The 21,013-nt window shown below is 39.7% G+C and overlaps 1 protein-coding gene across 3 annotated transcripts; it reads left to right on the forward strand.

The window, feature by feature from the left end:
• The first annotated feature begins 326 nt into the window (after window positions 1-326).
• Window positions 327-20,289, forward strand: lpin2 (lipin 2). Of its 3 annotated transcripts, none has more exons than XM_026373957.2 (20): window positions 327-513; window positions 5,723-5,923; window positions 8,259-8,354; window positions 8,924-9,285; window positions 9,377-9,484; window positions 9,639-9,765; window positions 9,855-10,191; window positions 10,278-10,377; window positions 10,531-10,718; window positions 11,185-11,278; window positions 11,378-11,447; window positions 11,547-11,639; window positions 11,798-11,880; window positions 12,111-12,258; window positions 12,710-12,858; window positions 14,268-14,354; window positions 14,897-15,049; window positions 15,579-15,693; window positions 16,448-16,551; window positions 17,521-20,289. In XM_026373957.2, exons 2-20 carry the CDS (start codon window positions 5,732-5,734, stop codon window positions 17,663-17,665), a joined length of 2,751 nt encoding a protein of 916 aa, XP_026229742.1. In that variant the 5' UTR covers window positions 327-513; window positions 5,723-5,731; the 3' UTR covers window positions 17,666-20,289. The 3 variants fall into 3 exon arrangements, with proteins under 3 accessions (XP_026229742.1, XP_026229740.1, XP_026229741.1); XM_026373955.2 differs by lacking the exon at window positions 327-513 and adding an exon at window positions 3,110-3,427; XM_026373956.2 differs by lacking the exon at window positions 327-513 and adding an exon at window positions 3,110-3,427 and having other exon boundaries at window positions 8,927-9,285.
• Window positions 20,290-21,013: the final 724 nt, after the last annotated feature.

A 21,013-nucleotide genomic window follows, 5' to 3' on the forward strand; every position in this document is an offset into this window, starting at 1 on the left:
ACACACACAAAAAAATAGTAATAATAAAACTGTAAAATAAAATGAGCACAGTTAGCAGGATATCCTCATTTGTGGTTGTTTGTGGCTCTTTCACTTTGGGGGTCTTGTGCAGGAGGAGTGGGAAACCTTTTACCTGTTTGCAGCCAGGGGCCCTTTTTCTCATAATCCATGTCCCACACATACACGGATCTATTTATACCAGTCAGTAAACATCTCAAGGATGTGTGCTCGGGTCAAAGTCCTACTGAAGACAGTGAATGTGCTCGAGATTCCTCCATGTTGTGCAAGAAGCCACAATACTTTAACCCTAATTAACCCTCACACGGCAGCTGTGTGAGCGCTCCGCCACTGTGCGGCTCCCTGTCCGGTCAACTTCAGCACCAGTCGGCCACGGTGGTCCAGGCACCGACACGTCAGGAGGCTTCAGAGGAGCTCCACAGTCAAAGACATGGGGACCGACTGAAGACACGACCGCGTCCTTCGTCGGCAGCAGCCCGCTGGAGTAACTCAAAGGTAAATAACACAGAGAAAGGCTGATCTCAGTTTTATTTCACAGCAGCTGCCTGCGAGGAAACGTTTTCTGTTTCTACCGTCAGCTAATGCTAGCTAGCCGTGGAAGCTGGCTAACACTCTTAGCAACGGTGCCTTAATTTGACTGAAACATTTAGCAGCTGGAATGGAAAATTGTCCATCGCATAGCAAGTGAACATGTCAAAATGGTTTGTAAAGCGGTGAGCTGTCGTTTAAAGTGACTCTTGCCTGTTACGGTTTCACCGTTTGCCATTAACGGGAACGTAAACGCAGCAGCAACACTGGAGCTAGCTAAGGGTTAACAGCTAGCCGACACCAGGCTCCATTCATTTATTCCGCTCACTGTTATTTTCTGCTCCACTGTTTGTGGTTTTCATCTCTGCTAATGCTAAACTTAAACTGTAACTTACAGCAAGCTATTTACATTTTCGGTTAAGGTTTCTGTCCGTTTATTTCCGCAATTCCCACCCATGACAGATGTTTGTTGTCATTACAATGAAATGACATTTCGGTTTGAATCACTGATTTTATAATTTTGTGCCACAATAGCACAACACTGAAGAGTAATTCAGTGTTACATATGTGCTAGAATATGCTATTATATCACATAAAGTGATGTAGATCAACATGAGACGGCTGACACTGTCGTTTCATGTTAATCATCGACTGTCTAATCTATTTTCTTGGGTAACCTACTGTGAGCAGTTCACTTGAACTTATTTGTACCCAGCTACAGTTTAATTAGATTTACTGGATGTCTTCAACAGTTTTACTAGTCTTCAGTCATTGTTGAAGCTGTTTCTGAGGTGGTAGATAAAATAATTTGGGGGTGTGATGTTTATGGAGCTGTGTGCAGTATTGCGTAAATGCAGACTAGTTATTAGAAACGCTTATCAGTATGAACCATTACATGCAGCAGGACCCACACTACACTATCCAACACTCTCCAAAACTAACATGTAGTTGCATGAACTGCAGTGTAAAAATAAAACTAATGAACCCATTAGCAAGTTGTATTCATACACTGTATACATAGTCTGTGAATGCATCTAATAACCTGGCAGCTGTGTGTGTATGTTGCGTGTTGGCTGATTTGCTCTTTGTTTGACACAGTGAGTCTAAATGAAATCTCTGTGAGAAAGACTGCAGTTTACCTATCTGGAAAACAATTTGTCCTTGCTTTCCTCTTAGTAGTATTGGGCAACACATGGATTTGTTGTACATAAAAGACAAAAGAAAATAAACACTGGTGTTAGGTTTCTTCTGATTTACGGCCTCAGTCGTGCTTGGTGAATTATTGTTAGTTCATTAGCTATTTCTATTCTGCGTACAGTTTTCATAACAGCCAGGAACTTTAGCACACAGATTAAAAATAAAGAATTCACATGAAAAACTTTAGTTTTTCTATCGTTGCACAATTTGTAAAAATTAAAAAGTCTTTCTGTCTGCGGTTGTGGTCGTTATGGTTTATGTTACACACATAATAAGTAGGCCTATTCTGGTGTAGTTCGATGTAACCTAATATTTCAGAGTGTAACGTGATTCTTGTGTGGTCTGGTTGGCCAGGTCAGTCACAGGACTGATTCTTTTGTCACTTGATCAAAGTGAACGTGCACAAGGTAATTCAAGATTAATGGCATAATTATGCACTTAGAGTCAGACTACAACACTCACATGCTGGCTCTTGTCAGTTTTAATTGTACTTAAACGTAGTTAAAAAAGGCAAGGGCTTTCACTTGATTCTGGATTGAAGTGTTTAGTTACTGTTTCGTTATTTGCGTTTAAGCCATGACTTTACTCATAACATTCAATTTATTAAATAACAGTATCTGTCTGTGCAGGACCTGTAAAATTCTTAAACACAGACCAGATTATAGCTCAGAGGGGGGATGATCCAACAGCGTTCAACACAGTGGGCCTGTATGTGTCTTTGGTTGTGTTTACAAAAAGCTCAGCAGATGGGACAGAAGGGATGAGGCCTTTTTTGAGGAGCCTCATGCTTTATATTTTCTTAAGCATTTATTTAGGAGCTAACCCAGGCATAATAAACTGAAAGTCAGACCCTGATGAGAAAAAACAAAATGCATCATAGCTTTGATACCAGTCTCACTCCTTTTATCAAACTGAAACTTATCCTCTCGATCACTAATCTCTGTTTGGTAGTTTAACTTTAACTTTCACCTGGTTGTCTTTGTGACCAATGTAGGATTTCAAATTTTAAGAGCAATGAGCAACAAAGGGTCAACATGTTGAAGTCCAGTGAACTGATTATTCCATTGATTGACCTTTGCAGCCAGTCAATGTCATGGTGCCCTTATTTTGATTAATCATGCACAAAAACAAGCACATGCAGCAATGATTGCATCGTACATGTGACTGAACGTGCAAGAACATCACGCTGCAGAGTTTTTCCCTGAGCTTGTAGTCTTATCAGGTCAAAAACATGTCCCTTATCACCCATACACCGCTAACATTAAAGAGGCTATCCATTGGCTGAACCCTTTGTGCCCTGTCAGCTGACTGCATGAACACCAAGTGTGTATCCTGCACAAAGTAGCCCAGAAGAAGGATGACAAAGTTTATGACAGTATTGCACAACTATCACTGGCGTCAGATAGCACTGTATTGATATTTACTCCTGGAAGTGTTATTCCAAGGTGATTAGGTGGGCCATATTTGAGACTAGAGTCAGAATGCCAGGGGCAGATTTTCATCATAATCTAAGGGTGCAAAACTTTGGCCACTGTGGAGTATCCTTAGGGTAGGTAAAGTAGGAGCTCCTACTCCAGCAAAAGCGATGCAGAGACCGAGATCCTGTGGGGACATGGAGCTCCTGGGGAGCAACACAGACAACAGTGAACAGGATGAGTCCTCTCTGAGGTTGTCTTGGTCTCTGGTGAGTCAGTGTTGACAGGTCTCTTAGTTGGTCACAGCTCAGGCCTGCTGCTGGAGGGATTGCTACACTATTAGTCTTCTCGTATTGTTTGGATTGGCTTATGCATTTATTATTGTAACAACGCTTAGAGGATTGATACCTGACCACAGTCAATGGGATGGATAAAGTCAGTTTTAGTGCTACATTTAAATGTTTTTTGGGGATAAACTAAACTGAAAGAACAGTGTGATACAGACATACAGTAGCATTTATATGCTAAAATACAGAACATGCCATGTTTAATTGTAGTTTTGAGTTTGGCAGTATAACTACTGTACTTGTGTGTCCTTTTGCTTTCGAGTTGACACTGAAAAAAGAAAAAGAAAAAGAGAATTGGTGGTAGCAGGTAAAACATGTTTGTCGCTCCATTATGGCTAACTGAGTAGTGGCAGCTGTCCAGACCGCCTCTGCATAAGGGTGTTTTCTGTTTTTAATATCAAATATTCATCACTATAAAATGACCTTTTAGATGGATCTATTGAGCCAGGTTGTTATGATAGTCGTCTTCTTGTTGCTGAGCACTTGGTGTTGGCACTGTGTCAGTTCAGTAGATAGGACACTTGGGTTGCCAGAATCTTGTAAAAACAGAAGTGAACTAATAATAGTACTCCAAATGTATGCCACCTTACATTTGCTTGTAAACAAAATGACACCTTTAGTTTTCAGAGAATCCAAAACACCACAACCACCACCATGCCACGTGTACATTTTATATCGTCAGTGGTACAGTAAAAGTGTTTGTACAGTTTATGTGTGACGCTTATTTATGTTCCATTTCACTGGTTTCTGATTATATCTGTGTATTACTTTACATGAACTCAATGGATGCAGACTGTGTTTCACATATAATGTAATAACCTCATAACAACCATAAAAACCTCATTCATCAGAAGGTAACATTTCAAATAACTATTTAGAAACGGTCTAATTATATCATTACAATTACATATTACAATCATTTCACTTTTAGCATTTATAACTTTTTATTTTGAATCCTCTGGTTATTTTCTAGTTAGATTATAAGTTTCATTTTAATATATGGATTGTTATTATTTCAGTGAATTTAAACAAAGACCTTAACCCGGGCATCACTTTTATTTTTTCTACCCTCTATGGGTTGAAGTGTTCAGAACATTTTATAAAATCCTCAACCTGTTATCTTGCTATAATCGCTTCTTGATTTACCTGTTTGTGTGTGATAATATTGTGAGCTATATACAAATACACACATTTTGTTTATGTATTTTCTTCATCCTGCTTTTTTGGGGTAAATATCACAACAGTATGCACAATATTCTATGATGCCACCCTTGCACAATTGCCCCTATTCTCTAACTAAGCACCCCACCCTCACTGCTCTCATGTTTATACTCTGAACAAAAGGTCAGTGTGAGATATGAGCATTTCAGGCCACCAAAACCCAGTGAAGTCAGCAGGGCAATCTGTTTACAAACCCCACTAAACTGGACCCTGACCTTGCAAACCAAAATTATATTTGCTAAGTTAATAGTTATGCACAGTCTTGTGTCACAGTGCTCAAAGGACTGCACATAATCTAGTCCACTAGTCCACATTAGTGGCCACAGGAACGCTCCAGAATTTGGAAGATTATGTGTGATTAGCTTTGGCCTCTGTGTGAATTCCCTGATTTAACAGCTTCGACAGACTGCTTGCAAAATAATTTGTTTGTCCCAGTCGTTGAATAAGTACTTTTAGAAAATATGTAAAGCTAATCAAAGCCCATATAATTATAGCCACAGAATGGTGGCTTTGAGTATTGTGTTTGATAATTGGCAGAAAGTCATGGCTATAAACAGGAAGTCAGCTGCGCTCGTGACAGCAGGGCACTGAGAGGTTGTTGCTTGTCATTGCTTCAGCCTGGCTGTCAGCCCCCCTCTCTGATGCTACTCATGTGGGATAGCGGCCAGTGAAAGGGTAACAGTGGCACTCTGTCAGTGTGTATGCAGGTTGGGGCATAACAGACAGAACAGAGCAGGCAATCAGTCAGTGAGATAGCAAAGGGATGAAAGCAATAGACAAATGAGAGGGACCGACTGTCTAGAAGAAGACACTTCAAGGAATAGACAGCAGAGTATAGACTGAAAGACATCTGGATAGATAGGCCAAGACAGCTGAAGTGAAACCAAGGGGGAAATGTGTGGATGTGTACTGGCCAAAACTGTGTCCTGTTCGGGATTTTGCAAACAATAGATTTGTCTTTCCTCTAACTATCAATTTTCTTTTTCCCCCAACCAGGCGGACACCATGAACTACGTGGGCCAGCTTGCAGGTCAGGTGCTGGTAACAGTCAAAGAACTGTATAAAGGCATTAATCAGGCCACATTATCCGGCTGCATTGATGTTGTGGTCGTCCGCCAGAGAGATGGCACCTACCAGTGCTCACCATTTCATGTGCGCTTTGGGAAGCTGGGTGTTCTCCGCTCTAAAGAGAAAGTGGTAAGTTACAACATGGCAGTTAAAACCATTTGATTAATTGAACTATTAATCGTTCCAGATTTTAGAATAGAATAGAAATATTTAATTCGGAGAAAAACCCACTGAGTGTATTCCAAATAAAATGTTTATTCATATTTCTTTAAAGAGGCAGACCCTAGACTGCATTGGGTACTCTGATTGTTGTATGTTTATTTATTGCCAGTTCTGCATGAAAGTGTGTCCAGACTAAGTCTATTTTCAGAGTTAGCATTTAACTATTAGAACTGTTAAATACTGAACATAGTGCTCACAAATCACACACTGTCAGTATGATGTTCCAGTTTTGTAGTTTGTGTGGGAGTGCAGTCAAATACATTTTAACAAGGGTTATTGAGGTTTTACTGAAGAAGCTGCTTCTTAATTTCAGTTTTTCTTAAAAATAATAATAGCTGTATGTTTTCAGAAACGGCACTAAAATTAAATATTTCCATTGCTTGGTTCATCTGTGTGCCTCACTGCACACAATCTGCCCTATTAATTAGCCAGCTTTCCCATTTTGGGATCTGGAGCATCGGTGGGAATAAAAAGCTTCACTGGAGCATTTTTGAATCGTATACCAGAAAATTGGTTCTGTTTGCACAACACAAATGGTATGTTCTGAGCTTTACACCTTCGAACTGTAGCTGTTACTATATATCCTCGCCTGGAGATAAGATCTAGTTAATCATAGTTGAACAATGGTGCTATTTTTAGTACTCAGCTCTCACTTGAGAAAACTGTATTATTGTAGCACTTTTGTGTTGGCCGAATTGATGGTTAGTTATAACGTGTTGGGACTTATCAGTAGTAGTATGGGTAATAAAAAAAATTAGGGTAATGAAAAACAGTATGCATGAATAAAACAACCAGAACTACTGAGTAAATGAAGTCTCAGAATACTTTTTTGTATTCTTCTGTTCTTGGATTGACGATGATGTGCTCTGACTTGAAGAAAGCGTATTTACTTGCTTCTGTACCACAGTGGGTGATCATTTGTGGAGGGGGTGGGCTGACACTGTCTCACCACCTACCCAGACTGCTGATGGGTTTAGAGGGGAAGAATGAATGAGTGGTTTCTATGGCAACAGCTCTACAACTTGCATATGTGGGAGTGGGAGGAAACATGAAGGAGGCATCGACAATGGCTGTTGTATAACAAACAGTTATGCGTGCGTCCCTGAGATCACTTATGAGTTTTCTGGACCAAATAAGTAATGTGATATTTGTTCATGACAAGTAGATTTAAAAAAAAATCTGAGATGGAATTGAAGCATAGTCGCCAGCCAAATACTAATTAAATTTTGGCTGTGTTTTTTGTGTCTGTCCCCATGCACCAGTCACTTTATCTGGCAACCAGAAATGTTTCTAAAAAATCACTAAACTCAGCCATGCATAAATAGTTATTTCTTCATTTTTTGTGAAAGTACTTCAAAAGTCACATTAGCTATTGCTGTCAGAAAGAAATTACCAAATAGTGGGTCTTAATTTTGAACATTTTCAGGCAGCAATTACCGCCAGTAATTCCAGTTATCCAGCATGATGTTGGCAAATCCACAGCTCAGCCGTTCAGCATAATGTCACTTGTCACAGACTGTCAAGGGTTGTAGAGGACTCTCATTTATTCCAGCTCATTATAACTAGAGCATTGAAATTTCCAGCTGTCATTTGCCTCACAAAAAAATCTCCTTAACAATCCCGAGGGGGAGAAATGAAATGTTGAGACTGCTGAGAAGCCACATTGGCAGCAGAGGACATCAGCAAAAAGCAGAGAACCAACAGGGCAGATTGTATGAGAGGAAAACAGAGACTATGTCTGTAGTTTAAAATTAATATTGATGATTTGGTTTTGGGTTGTCAGACCAGGCAGAGCACTGAGTCTAGAGTCTGCCTCCTCTGTAGTCTCTGCTAGACGTGACCTGGTTTTTGCCTTTGTGGTGTAAAAATTCTGAATGGCCTCAGGTCCGCTCAGTTTGACTGGCAAACATGAATGGCCCTGTTCTGTTGGCATGCTCCACTTACAAGCCCAGAGCACCCATATATCGTCTATACTTGTTAGATTTTGTAAAGCCCTGGAAGAAAGATGGGGCTGTAAGTAGCTACGGGCTTTCTGTGTTGCCTAATGCAATGTTAAAAGCATGATAAAACCAGGCCTAAATAAAACGACAGAATCATATATTATAGGTTATATATTATATATAATACAGATAGTTATATAGACAATGATTAGATGACATTTAAACAATGTTTTCAGTGACCTTTGTCTGTTTTCATGTTGGGTCCGAGGTGTCGGCTTGTAATTTCTAGCATATTCTTTCAGATTGACATTGAAGTGAATGGAGAACCTGTTGACCTGCACATGAAGCTAGGTGACAATGGAGAGGCCTTTTTTGTCCAGGAAGCTGAGCAGCAGAATGTAAGTATTTCATTATATGACAAAGTTACTGATTAGTAGTATCTGTATGCGTGATGTGTGTGGCATAAAATATCTGCCTTCCCTACTTAGAAATATCCGTCTCTTGCTAAAAACTCGATGGTGTCATCTGGAGGATTTCACTTTTGTGAAATATTATTTTACAACATAGCAGCCAATATCATGATCTTCTGATATATTTTATTTCCAAAAAATGTGAAGGTGTCTTAAGAATTTACTTGAAGAAGGTTCTACACTCATAAGCTTGATCGTATCAGATTTTGCATTGTTTTGTGAACACACAACTTGAGAAAAAAGAAATGTAGGGCAGTGTTTTTGTATGAGGAAAGTATTACTCCACTGTTATGCAATAGGTCGTATTTGACAGGCAACTTATTACTCAAGCTTTCCAATATCTTTTTGTGACAGCCCAGCAATGACAGCCCTGTTCTACTGGACTTGAGTCATAGGCTTCATTATGCTGACTATAGGAATGATTATTGCTGCTTTGGTTTGCACTTGTCTTAACAGATCTCAAGCCTCACCTTCCTGTGTTCTTACTTACCCTTTAGCAGATTGTACCTGCCCACCTGGCCACCTCTCCAATTCCTACCGATAGTCACCTGTTCTGGATCTCAGAGGTCGAGCACAGGGCACCTAAAGGTCGCGAGGATGACCCCGCTGACCCAGATGACCCACCTGCACCTGCCCCCAGCACCATGACCACGAAAAAGAAGAAGAGACGGAAGAAGAAGCACAAAGGAGATCCCCGAAGAGAGGAGCTGACCCCACCCATGTCAGTCACTACTACTAATGCTGTTGCTGCTAACACACCTGCTGCTACGAATGCTGCTATGTCCAGCACTGGGCAAAGTGAGGAGATCTTTGAGATGGACCTCAGCTCTGATGAGGACGGTGCAACACATGTCTCAAGGTAAGTGTAGGATTGATGCCTGTTGCTATAGCCGAGATTGGTTTCTAAAAGAGTGATTCATTGTTATGTGTTTTTTGAACCTTGGATTTAGGTCCCCTTCAGTGACCACAATGCGTGACATTGACCCAAAATTACCTGCAGCCAGACACAACCTTGATGGTTATCCACTGTCTGATGGAGACTGGCCGGCAGATAACAGGTATATACTGTAGTGTCATTAAATTATGGAGATGCACTTATATTTAACACGTAAGAGTAAGGACACTCCAACGATGCAGCAGAGACATGTAAATGGACTGAAACCTATTGATTGTTTGCATTTGCTTATCTATGCTGCTTATCTATTTCTTTAGCCATGGCTTGTCTCAGGCCTTTTCCCCAAAGAGTGACTCTGAACTGGTGGTCACACCCTCAGAGAGTTTACTCAGAGCTGAGTCACACATGCAGTGGACCTGGGGAGAGTTTCCAGAAACAACAAGGGTAAAATAATTCTCTTCACAAAAATTAACAAGCACATAGGCCTTATTTCACTCAATAGTAACTTTTTTTTTTTTATCCCTAATGTCTAGGTCACTAAAAAAGAGAAACCAGAACCACTAAAAACAGTGACAATCACTCCATCAGAGAGCACCCACTTCCGCGTCATCCTCAGTTCAGAGGCAATGGAGAACGAGACACAGATTGTAAAGGAAGCTGGACCATCCTCCTCAGTGTGTGCCATTGTCAAGCCTGAACCACGCACACCAATCACCACTGCAACACCTGGCAACCCTCAAGGATCTGTTGTCACTGTATCATCTGTGAGCCCTGTAACCCCCACAGAGCCCCTGGATGTCCTGCCATCCAATATGGCAACCTCTACCCCTTCCAACAGTCAACAGAGTGATTCACCCTCCAAGAAAAAAGGTAAGCTAATCACTTTCCAAGTTACCTTTTTTATGGCCACCAAAGTGAGTAGTTTATATGATAAATAGTTATTTTGTTGAATGTAGGTGTCCCGAAGAGGAGTCAGCATCAGGGACCTGAGGACATCTACCTAGATGACCTGAGTGTTCTTGAACCTGATGTTGCTGCACGATATTTTCCCAAAAGGTAAGCTTATGAAAGAAGCACCTAATTACTTGACCTGTTTTAACTAGAAGTACAGTACAAAAGGTGAAGAGTTCTATTTTAAAACTTTTTTAAAATTACACTGAACACCTGGAAGACAGTGTTATGACATATTTTACTTTTTTGTTGCCATAGTGAATCTGAGGCAGCCACTAAGCACTGGATGGACTCGGAGATACACTCTGGATCACAGTCCCCTCAGTCGGTGGGTAGTGCTGCAGCTGACAGCGGAACAGAGTGTCTTTCTGACTCAGCCAGTGACCTCCCTGATGTCACCCTTTCCCTATGTGGAGGCCTCACAGAAAATGCTGAAATATCCAAAGGTACACAAAAAGGATTCTCATAAAAAATGCAGCTTGAAGTGCACTTAGTACTTTTATGCTGAATGACTGAAAGTTAACCTCAGCCAGGAGAAGCATGCTGCTAAATCCATTGTATAACTATAAAGATCTGTACTGAATTAGCCACTGTTAGACTATTTTATATAAAAAAAAAAGTTATGTACATTTAATTGTAACAGTGCTTGGTGCTCACATTTCTCTGTTAATTCCTCTATTTTACTCATCTCAACAGTGCTCCCTCTCTCATCTCAACCAGTTCCCACCTCTAATTTTTCTGATATACACACACTCTTCTGGGAGTGTTTGTTAAAAACACTCATATCCTGGGGCTGGTGGGAAAGGTTCTCTGACCTTTCTGTGTGGCTTTAAGAAGATGTTATGGCTCATCACCGCTGCCCTTTTCATCTGCTGTCTTTAATTAATGCTCTTCTCTCTTCTATGTTTGCAGAAAGGTTCATGGAGCATATTATCACCTATCATGAATTTGCTGAAAATCCAGCAATTATAGATAACCCTAACCTTGTAGTAAAGATAGGGAATAGGTAAGTAAGCAATTTAATGTATCAATTGACATGTTTAAGAGAGATGTACTTCAAGTAAATGATCAATTGTTGGTTCTTAACTCATTTCTGTGTCCTCAGATATTATAACTGGACACTAGCTGCACCCTTGATTCTAAGTCTACAAGCATTTCAGAAAAATTTACCAAAGGTATTCAAGGTTTTGTTTTTCTGTCTTTTTCCATCTGTTGTGTTATTGTGGATCATTGTAAACTGGCAGCTACCTAACTTTGACTTTTTTTTATCCTAGGCTACAGAGGAGGCCTGGGTAAAGGAGAAAATGCCAAAGAAGTCAGGCCGCTGGTGGTTCTGGCGAAAAAGGGCAGATAGTACAATCAAGCAGGTGTGCACATGTTTTCAGAAGAGCCAAAAGTAAAAAGAAATAAGCTGCTATCAGTTTTTGTTTTTCAGTAAGATTCCTATTCATATGTATTGTTTCAAGCTGTTTGATCTTCTTAATCATGTTAATTGTCTTGGCATGTCTTTCCTTCTTTTTTGCAGTCAGAGACTAAGCTTGAAACCAAGGAGGAGTCTCATTTGGAAGAGGAAGGACCCTCCATATCTCCGGAGAAGCTGGCCTTACCGTAAGTGATACAAAGAGTTCACTGATGTCAATGTGAGTTCTGTAAACTCATGGCACCTTCTTAAATGAATAGTTTAATGACAACTCGGGATTGTCACATAGTGTGAGAGAATAAAGTTGATACGCCAATATACATATAAATAGTTTTGTGTAGAATAGTTTTACATTGATGTTTCAGAAAGCAGCATTATTTTAAAGTAAGAATAAATAGCTGCTGTTGTTTCTGTATAGGCCTAAAGCAGGGGACACCTCCAGCGATGAAGAGGCCAAGGAGGTGAGCGCTGCATCCTGTCAAGAGAGAATGCAACCAGTCGAGGGTCAGCACCACCCCAGCCCACACACTTACAGAAAGTCACTACGCCTCTCATCTGATCAGATAGTAAGTATATTCTTCACACATAAGTTTTCCTTTCTCAAAACCTTTATCTTCTACTTTCAAAGTGTAGTTTTCTGTTGTCCAATAGTTTTATGACATTACATATTTATTATTTAAATACTTTTATTGGACAATTAGATTTTTTAGATAAAATTGTGGCAAATCTTTAGATTGGAACTGCAGTATTGTCAACAGGGTTTGTACCATAGAAAGTCTATGGTTTGGACTTGAAGGGTTTATTTTGTAGTTTAGAGCTCCATCTGCTGGCCGGCTGTGATTAGCATGTGTTTGCCCCATTTCTAATCTGTAGGGGGCTCTAAAGACCTGTCTGTGATTATTGTTCTGTGGCAAAACATACTCTGCTAGATAGTAATGCTTACACTGTTGGAATACATTTTAGTGCATTAAATGGGCTTTTCCTTTAAATGCCTCCACTGTTTCTTTGTGTTACCAGGCCAGTCTGAAACTGAAGGAGGGACCTAATGATGTGACGTTTAGCATCACCACCCAGTACCAGGGCACGTGCCGCTGCGAGGGCACCATCTACCTGTGGAATTTTGATGACAAAGTCATTATCTCTGACATTGACGGCACCATCACAAAGTATGTGTATCTCATAACCCCTCTTACCTGAGTAATGATGCTTTATGTGACTTTAATTCCCCTAATTTCGAACAATACTGCTCACTAAAATTAATGTGTATTGTTGAAATCCCCTGTAATCTCTGGGTGTTATTTGTGCCCTTTCATTGCAAGAGATATTGCTTGGATGCTAGGCTTCTCATATGTTGCATAAAACTTCAGCCATATATTGGTTTGGCTTGTATGTAAATCAGTCTGTTACTCATACATTTGCAGGAGCATGATTCGCTTTTGCAATGTATTGTTAATATCTAAGTTTAGGTTAAATATAGGTAACAGTGAAATGAAGCAAAATTAGCATTGTAACATATTTTTGCATGGTTGATTCGCATGGTTATTTTGGCAATTTTTACGCCGGATGCCCTTCCTGACGCAACCCTCTCTATTTATCCGGGCTTGGGACCGGCACAGAAATCACTGGCTTGCAACCCCTGTGGCTAGATTATTGTAACATATTTTACACATTGATATTAGATATTCATCTGCTAGCATCTTTATTATAAGAAATCCATGCATTAGCAAGACAGCATCTGAAAAAGTGAAATGCTATTTTAAGTCTGTCATGTCTAACTTGCTCACATACTGTGAAGTAAAGCATCATAATTGATGACTAGTGTTATTTCCACAGCCATAGGCCAATAGGTGAATGAAGAGTGACTTTAAGAGTTACAGAACACTGGATAGGTTGGATTATGTGCTAATAAAAATGGAAAAAGGAAGGAGATGTCAAATGAGTTCCTGCTTTGACATTTTGAGCAGTTTGTCGAGCAACTTATTGCCATGGACTCATTCAAGTCCTTGTTTATTACCAAATTTTAATTAAGGACATAATCCAGTTGTTATGTTTAGCTTTTTAATTTGTTAGAGCCAGCTCCATATCTTTTGACACAAAACTGATGTGTGCTGCCTTTCTGACGCCCACTGTCTGAAATTCGTAGTTGGCCAACATCAAACAGGTCCAGATTGACTGCAGCTTATTATCTCTGTGACCCTTTAGGCCAACCTCTGACATGTGGCTTTCTTTGAGTAACAGGGTGAAGAGCATCAGGACTATAATGAACCCATTTACATTTACACCCCCATAAGCTAAGGCTAAGGTTGAGACAGTGCCCCCCCCCCTGGGCTCGTAATCCTCATTAGTGGGGAACAGTCCATAATGTTCTTTATTTATGATGAAATGGTAAAGTAGTTATGGTGCGACCTCCTGTGAACAGTCTGTACTACTGATCTGCCTGATTTTCTTGCACACACATGCTTTTTCTGCCTTCTTTATTGTACATCTGCTGTTTTCGTAGCCAGTTTTTCATTGATGGATCTGACAGATGGGGATGTCCCTGTCTTTGTCATAATATGTGTATGCTTTTGTTTAGGTCAGATGTGTTTGGACAGATCCTGCCACAGTTGGGGAAGGACTGGACCCACCAGGGTATTGCCAAGCTCTACCACTCAGTAGCTGAGTAAGTGCACAGCAATAGTGATTAATCACAGAGGAAGAATGAATGGCTGGTCAGTGGTTAGCACTGTCTGGGTTTGATTCCCAGTTGCGCCTCTGTGGAGTTGATATTTCCTCCCAGTGTTTGCGTGGGGTGCTTTGAGGTGGATGACTCAGTAAGTTTAACTATGATCAAGGCAGAATTGTTGTAGAAACTAAAAACACAATGAAACTCTGGCAGCGTTTGACCACTTTTGTTGTACATTGTACTTTCTTTTGAGTTTGAAAACTTAAATCCTGATCCGCGTTTGATACTTTAATCAACGCCAAACAGAAATTTTAATTCACAAAGGAGGAAAGCGGCTGTAGTGACCATGGGCAGTAATGGTACATAGAATCTTTCCTCAGTAAAATTATAAATGAATTGGTATGACTATGACATTATGAGAGCAACCAATATAACTGATCTGATTAAAGTGCTATTCTTAGTTGCTGCTAATGATGACCAGGTTATAAAATGTATTAAAGTGAACAACTGTTGATGGGGAAAACTCTTCCCACTGGTAGGAATGGCTACAAGTTCTTGTACTGCTCAGCTCGGGCCATTGGCATGGCAGACATGACAAGAGGTTACCTGCAGTGGGTCAATGATGGAGGTACCATCCTGCCCCGGGGACCTCTCATGCTGTCTCCCAGCAGCCTCTTCTCTGCCTTCCACAGGTATGTACTTCATATATGCCAGCCATTCATTAAATACTTCTTAACCCAAAATGTTAATTCTGTTTCAAACTAGCCTATATTTGTCTCCTTTCAAATTCAAATCCTTTTTGTCTGCAAACTTAATTTCAAATCAAGTTTCTTGGACTGCTCACAATCCTCCTCACTCTTCAAATCCTTATCATTATAATAAGCCTTTTGTTTGCCGAGGCTGTTAAGGCCATAGACAACTCGAACTAAATAGGTGTTAACTGTGTTGGGAACCTTCCCAGAATTTATTCATGTTCAGCATTTTATTATTTCATAATATTTTTGATTTCCTTTATCAAGCATGTGAAACAGATTTGAAACTTCAAATGTTAAAGTCTCTCGTGTGTCCTTTGATGTGGATATGGAAGAAAAAAACTAAATCTAATCCAAAGAGACAAAGTCTGAGAAAAACAACATGTGTTTGTCTGTAACTCTAGCTCAGTCTTGACCCATAGTAAAGATGTGCGTGTGTCAGTCTAATCACACTGTCTGTTTCTTTCAGGGAGGTCATTGAGAAAAAACCAGAGATCTTCAAGATTGAATGCCTTACAGACATCAAGAACCTGTTTCAGCATAACAAGCAGCCATTCTACGCAGCCTTTGGGAATAGGACTAATGTGAGTTAATGGATGTTTGAAGATGTCAGACTCCGGGACATTAAGGAGCTCACTTTTTCATGCCCATGAGCTGTGTTTTCCAGAAGTCGGTATAGTCATAATGTCTTGTAAGATCATCATGACACTTTAGCTATCAATTAGCAGACACAAACATATGAAATCAGTATTGGGCTGAACCCGAGCTGAGGTCATAGTCGCAGAATTGTGGTCCCATGTGACTTAGTCTGTGAAATGGAGCTTCAGCTGGGCGCAGCATCCCGTCTTCAGCTGCATAAACACCCAGACGAAGCCCTGGGTCAGCCATGAGACCTGTCTGTCAATGACACTCGCCAAAAAACACAACATAAAAAATAACACAAGCTCTTGTTTTTGCACACTAAAACATGTAGTCTAGAAATATAACCATTACGTGCAGGAGGTGGAGCACAAACAGGAAATTTGTACTTAATGCTATTAACGCTTATGTCACTCTGTACCAGTGTGCATTATGTATGACTACTTTCAGAAAATTACTTAATCGAGTGTGCTCTCATCTCGGATGGCTTTTAAATGAGGCTTTTGTTTACCGTTTACAGTGATTGGAGGTTTACTCTCTTGCTTTGTCCAAGTGGCAAATTATTAGCAATTTATGTGTTTTCAGCAGTTATAAAGTACAAGACTATGTTATGTTTATAAGGATCTGGAAATATACATTTTAAGTTGTTTTTGTCTAGATTTGAATGACAGAGACTTGAATCATTTTGTCTCTATACAGGATGTATTTGCCTATAAGGAGGTAGGAGTTCCAGTGTGTAGGATCTTCACAGTTAACCCCAAAGGCGAGCTGATCCAAGAGCAAACCAAGGGCAACAAGTCATCGTAAGTACATACATTTACTGGTCTTATCTGACTGGGTGTTGAAGGACAAGTTCACAGTTTGGGGTAAAACAATAGTCTGTATGAACACTGAGGAACAGGTTTGGCTTGCTCACATCCTGTTAATACTGGCTCCAAAAGATGCTTCCTATGAAAGTGATAAGGGACAAAAGCCACGGACATCCCTCTGTGCAAATATTCAATTCAGTTTTGTCTATAGCGTGCCAAATCACAACAGATCTCAAGGAACTTTACAATGTTTAAGGTTCAAGAACTTAAATCTGTATACAGAATTCTATAGAAAACCCAACAACCCTACTAGAGCGAGCACTAGTTAACAGTGCAGAGTAAGAACTCCCTTTTGAGGAAGAAACCTCAGGCTCAGCTGGTTTCACAGTAGAGGAGCTTGATAGCTAAAGGCTCTACCTCCCATTCTACATTTGGAAACTCACTCACAGCCACAAGTAGACCTGCACTCTGAAAACGGAGAGTTCTGCTTGGAAAATATGGAACTATGAGGTCGTAAAGATAAGATGGAGCTTGATTATTTAGTGCTTTAGATGTAAGGAGAAGTGTTTTAAACTCTATTCTGGATTTTAAAGGGAGCCAATGGAGAGAAGCTAACATATAAGAAATATGATCTTTCTTGCTAATTCCAGTCAGAACTCTGGCTGCAGCATTTTTAGAACCAGAAACATTTAAGTGTAGTAGTGTTGGCTAAGTGTAATTGTTGGCTGCCATAAGTAGCCAACAAAAAAATGCAGCAAGCTTGTACCAGCATGCAATTTCTACTTGTATTTTTATTCTATTTAGTAAATATCAATTCTTAATCACCAGCTAACTAAATAATGGCAGAAAACAGATTTCATTTTTTTTTTTTACAATTAATATTTAGCAGCTCTGTTTGTGTCCTGACTCCTTCTGTGTCTCATTCTGTCTTTCTGATCTCTCATTCTGTTGTTTCCTCTATAGTTATGGCAGACTGAGTGAGCTTGTGGAGCATGTGTTCCCTCTGTTAAGCAAAGAGCAGAACGAGGCCTTTGTCATGCCAGAGTACAGCTCTTTCTGTTACTGGAGACAGCCCATCCCAGACATCAATCTTGATGAACTGCTCTGATCCAGCACACATGTATACCCAGGTATACACATACATGTGACTGGACTGCGCACTTGAATGCATCTCCAGGAAACACATGGACTAAAACCCCAACTTCCCCTCATGGTTCTAAGACCCACACAACTCTACAATGAGCCTGGCATAGTAACAGGTTTATGACCAACTGTAATTACCCATTACAGATGAGCAGGAGTCATCTCCAGAACGAGTTACCCTGACGAATAGTTGCAGAAAAATCTGAAAAAGCACTCTGTAGTTCCCATCGCTGTGCAGGGATTAAGATCGAAGACTTGTCTCTTCTCCCTGTAGCTTCTAGCAGACAGGATGGTCTGCCATGTCGATCAGGAGATCGACAAAAGCCCCCCACAAGGCATTAGTCCTTAGCACTCAAGTCTCATCTGTACAGAAAGGAAAGTCATGATTGGCAATTTTTACTTTTTCTGAACAACATAAAAAGTGAAAAAGGCACACAGCTATTTAGAACAGGCTAGACATTTAACACGTGCGATTAGTACTGTGTCAGTAATATTTCTCTGTGGCCACCATGTTTAACTAGATGCAGGTTATTCTAAAGGCTTTATTCAGTCTAAAGAAATAAGTAAAATAGTGACAGTAGTTAACAGATTACACCAACTGTGAATCATATTTAATTTACTAGAGTCTACTACCGCTTTTCGAGTCATGTTTGGTATTATTAATGCTCAAGGTTGTACCTGGTTTATACTTCACCAACAAGTATGTGAAGATGCACAGTTTGGTTTGGGTGATTTAAGAAAAAAAAAAAACTAAATGCAGCAGCTACTTGGTATATTGTCTTGCTGTTTTTTTAATGTTTATTCTGTCATACACGCTCTGACAAATTAAGTGTTTTGTTAACAATGCAGTCATTATTTATGGTAATTGATATACTTAAGTTATAAATTTCTATCGTGATGCCTTTGTCTGAAAAATTAATATATCACCAGTGAATTGTGGAAGTAACTCAAATCTGTATTTTGTGTGGTTGGTCACAGGTTAACATGCACTTAACAGTAACTTCTAGGTTTGCACCATCTTTTTTTTTGTCTTCAGTTTTCACAACGAGCCGTATTCCTTGTTTTTACAGTGACACTTTGAACATGTAAGGCACATACACATTCCTGAGCAAACTCAGAATCTGCAGCTTTAGTATTAAAATCTGTGTCTAAATGTAAAAGGGAACGCTTGAGTTGGAACAATGGAAATGAGCAGTGAGAAATTGCAGAAATTCTCTGCAGGATGACTATGGGATGATGTAAGTGTGCGAATGTGTGCGTACGTACATACCTAAATAGGAGTGCTGCTGTTGGGGTGACAGGATCATGCACCCATTGCTTATGTTCCCTCAGTGTCTTTACCAAGACTTATCCTACGCACTTTGTTTAATCTGCACCCAGAGACGCAGACTTAAAACTCAGCACACCTCTCACTCACATGCATTTCACTGAAGGTCCTCACAGATAACAGACCAGAGTATAAAATTAATGCAGGATGAAGATTTCTAGTTTTACCTCTTTGTTGTGTGAGTGAGTTTCTGACATCACAGACAAATCAGCTATTGTAAATTAATATAAGTAATTGTTTAAAGGTGATTATTATTGGTTGTTTGCAAGAAAGGGATTAAAAACAAAATCATGTTTATTTAAAAAGACATGAAGGTAACATCACAGCCACCCTTTGTGTGTGTGCGCGTGTTAGAGAGATGCATTAAAGACTGATCCCAAAGCCTCTGGTGGCCAGAGGACGAGCCATGTGGTCGTTTTAGGAGATAAACAGGAAATACTTGACTGTGCACAGGACGATTTTGGAAGTGCTTCACTGGCATCATGTTAGTATGTATGACCTGTGGTGCAGATATGGCACTTCACTGACATGGCTCATACGGCCAGCACAAGTGTCACAGTAACATGATAATAGGTGCTGGTGAGGATTAAAATTATGAAGGAGCGGGAGCGAGACATGACAGACTAAACTATCTAATGGAGGGAAAAAAAGCACAACTGACGATGACCATTACAGCCAGATTGTCATCCAGATATTAATCATAATTGTGTGTTTCCACACTTACCGTGTAGCTCAGATGTTTTCGTGATGATTAAGATGCGTGTTTTGCTTAGATTTGTTTGCTCGTGTATGACGTTTGGTGAAGTCAAATACATATATCTTATAATTAACAAAAGGAATTCCATTCTTTCTATGAAAGTAAAGCATCTTGTGTGGAAGAATCACACTTCCTTCTCTATGATCCTGGGATATGATGTAAACAATATTGTTTGTTCTCACTCTCTGCTGTAGAAAATGATCCAGTGTATTTGCTGATCATTATATTCTCCCGTCTTTGTTGCCTTTTTGTTTTATCATGTCTTATGAAGTGTGTCTGTATTATTATTATTTTTATTTTAGTTTTTTTTTTGTGGGACTATTTTCTGTTTTGAGATAATGCTTGCTATTGATTGTCTGACCAACAGAAATACCTTAAGTGTATGCTGTTTAAAGTATGTTTAATAGAACAAAAAAACATTGTATGAAGAAAAAAAAATGGCCTAATAAAGCTAACTATGTGAGGCTCGTGGTCATATTTGTATTAAATAAAGTTTCTAACTGAATACAGCTGTGTGCCACACGCTTCCTTTGTCCAGTCTGACTCGCTGTCAGAAAGGTCAACAGTGTCCACAGGGCAGTGGCGTAACTGAGGGGGGGGGGGTGTTTTTTCTTTTAAAGATTAACACACTGAACTAATGGTAAAATGTGCTCTCTGCTTGTTACTGCTTGCTGATGGAACATTTTCCAGGTCTCAGGAGTGAGGAGAGGGAATAATGTATTTTTCATGCACATCCAGTTTATGTAATGAATGGGATTTTTCCCTTCTAAGCTAGACTCCCTCAACGCAGTTTCTGCAGCCGGCCAAGTTTGAAACCTTAATAAAAGCTTGTACAGCTAAATCCACATCTATCTCTTTATGCATGTTTATTAATCATCAATCATTCTGTTCTTCGGCAGTGTAGCTTACACAGTAAGATGAAGTGACTTCATGCTCAAAGGTGATTTATCAAGATTTATTACCTAACCATATATGTATTCCACTCATATGGTGAACATACTATATATTTAGTCTCTGAGATGGTTTTGTTAAAATAAAAATGGCTTTATGAGTTTTAATGTTAATTTATAAACACTTTTACACAAGACATTCACAATAGGTACAAAAATGCACTTTGATCATCAAATATATTAGAAACAAATCCTGCTTCTTGTATTCACGTATCTTTGGCAGATTGTTTACAAATTGCAGTGTAATGACGTCATAAATGAACTTATAACTGAGCATCC

The sequence above is a fragment of the Anabas testudineus genome, chromosome 17, assembly GCF_900324465.2.
Source record: "Anabas testudineus chromosome 17, fAnaTes1.2, whole genome shotgun sequence".
NCBI lineage: Eukaryota > Metazoa > Chordata > Actinopteri > Anabantiformes > Anabantidae > Anabas > Anabas testudineus.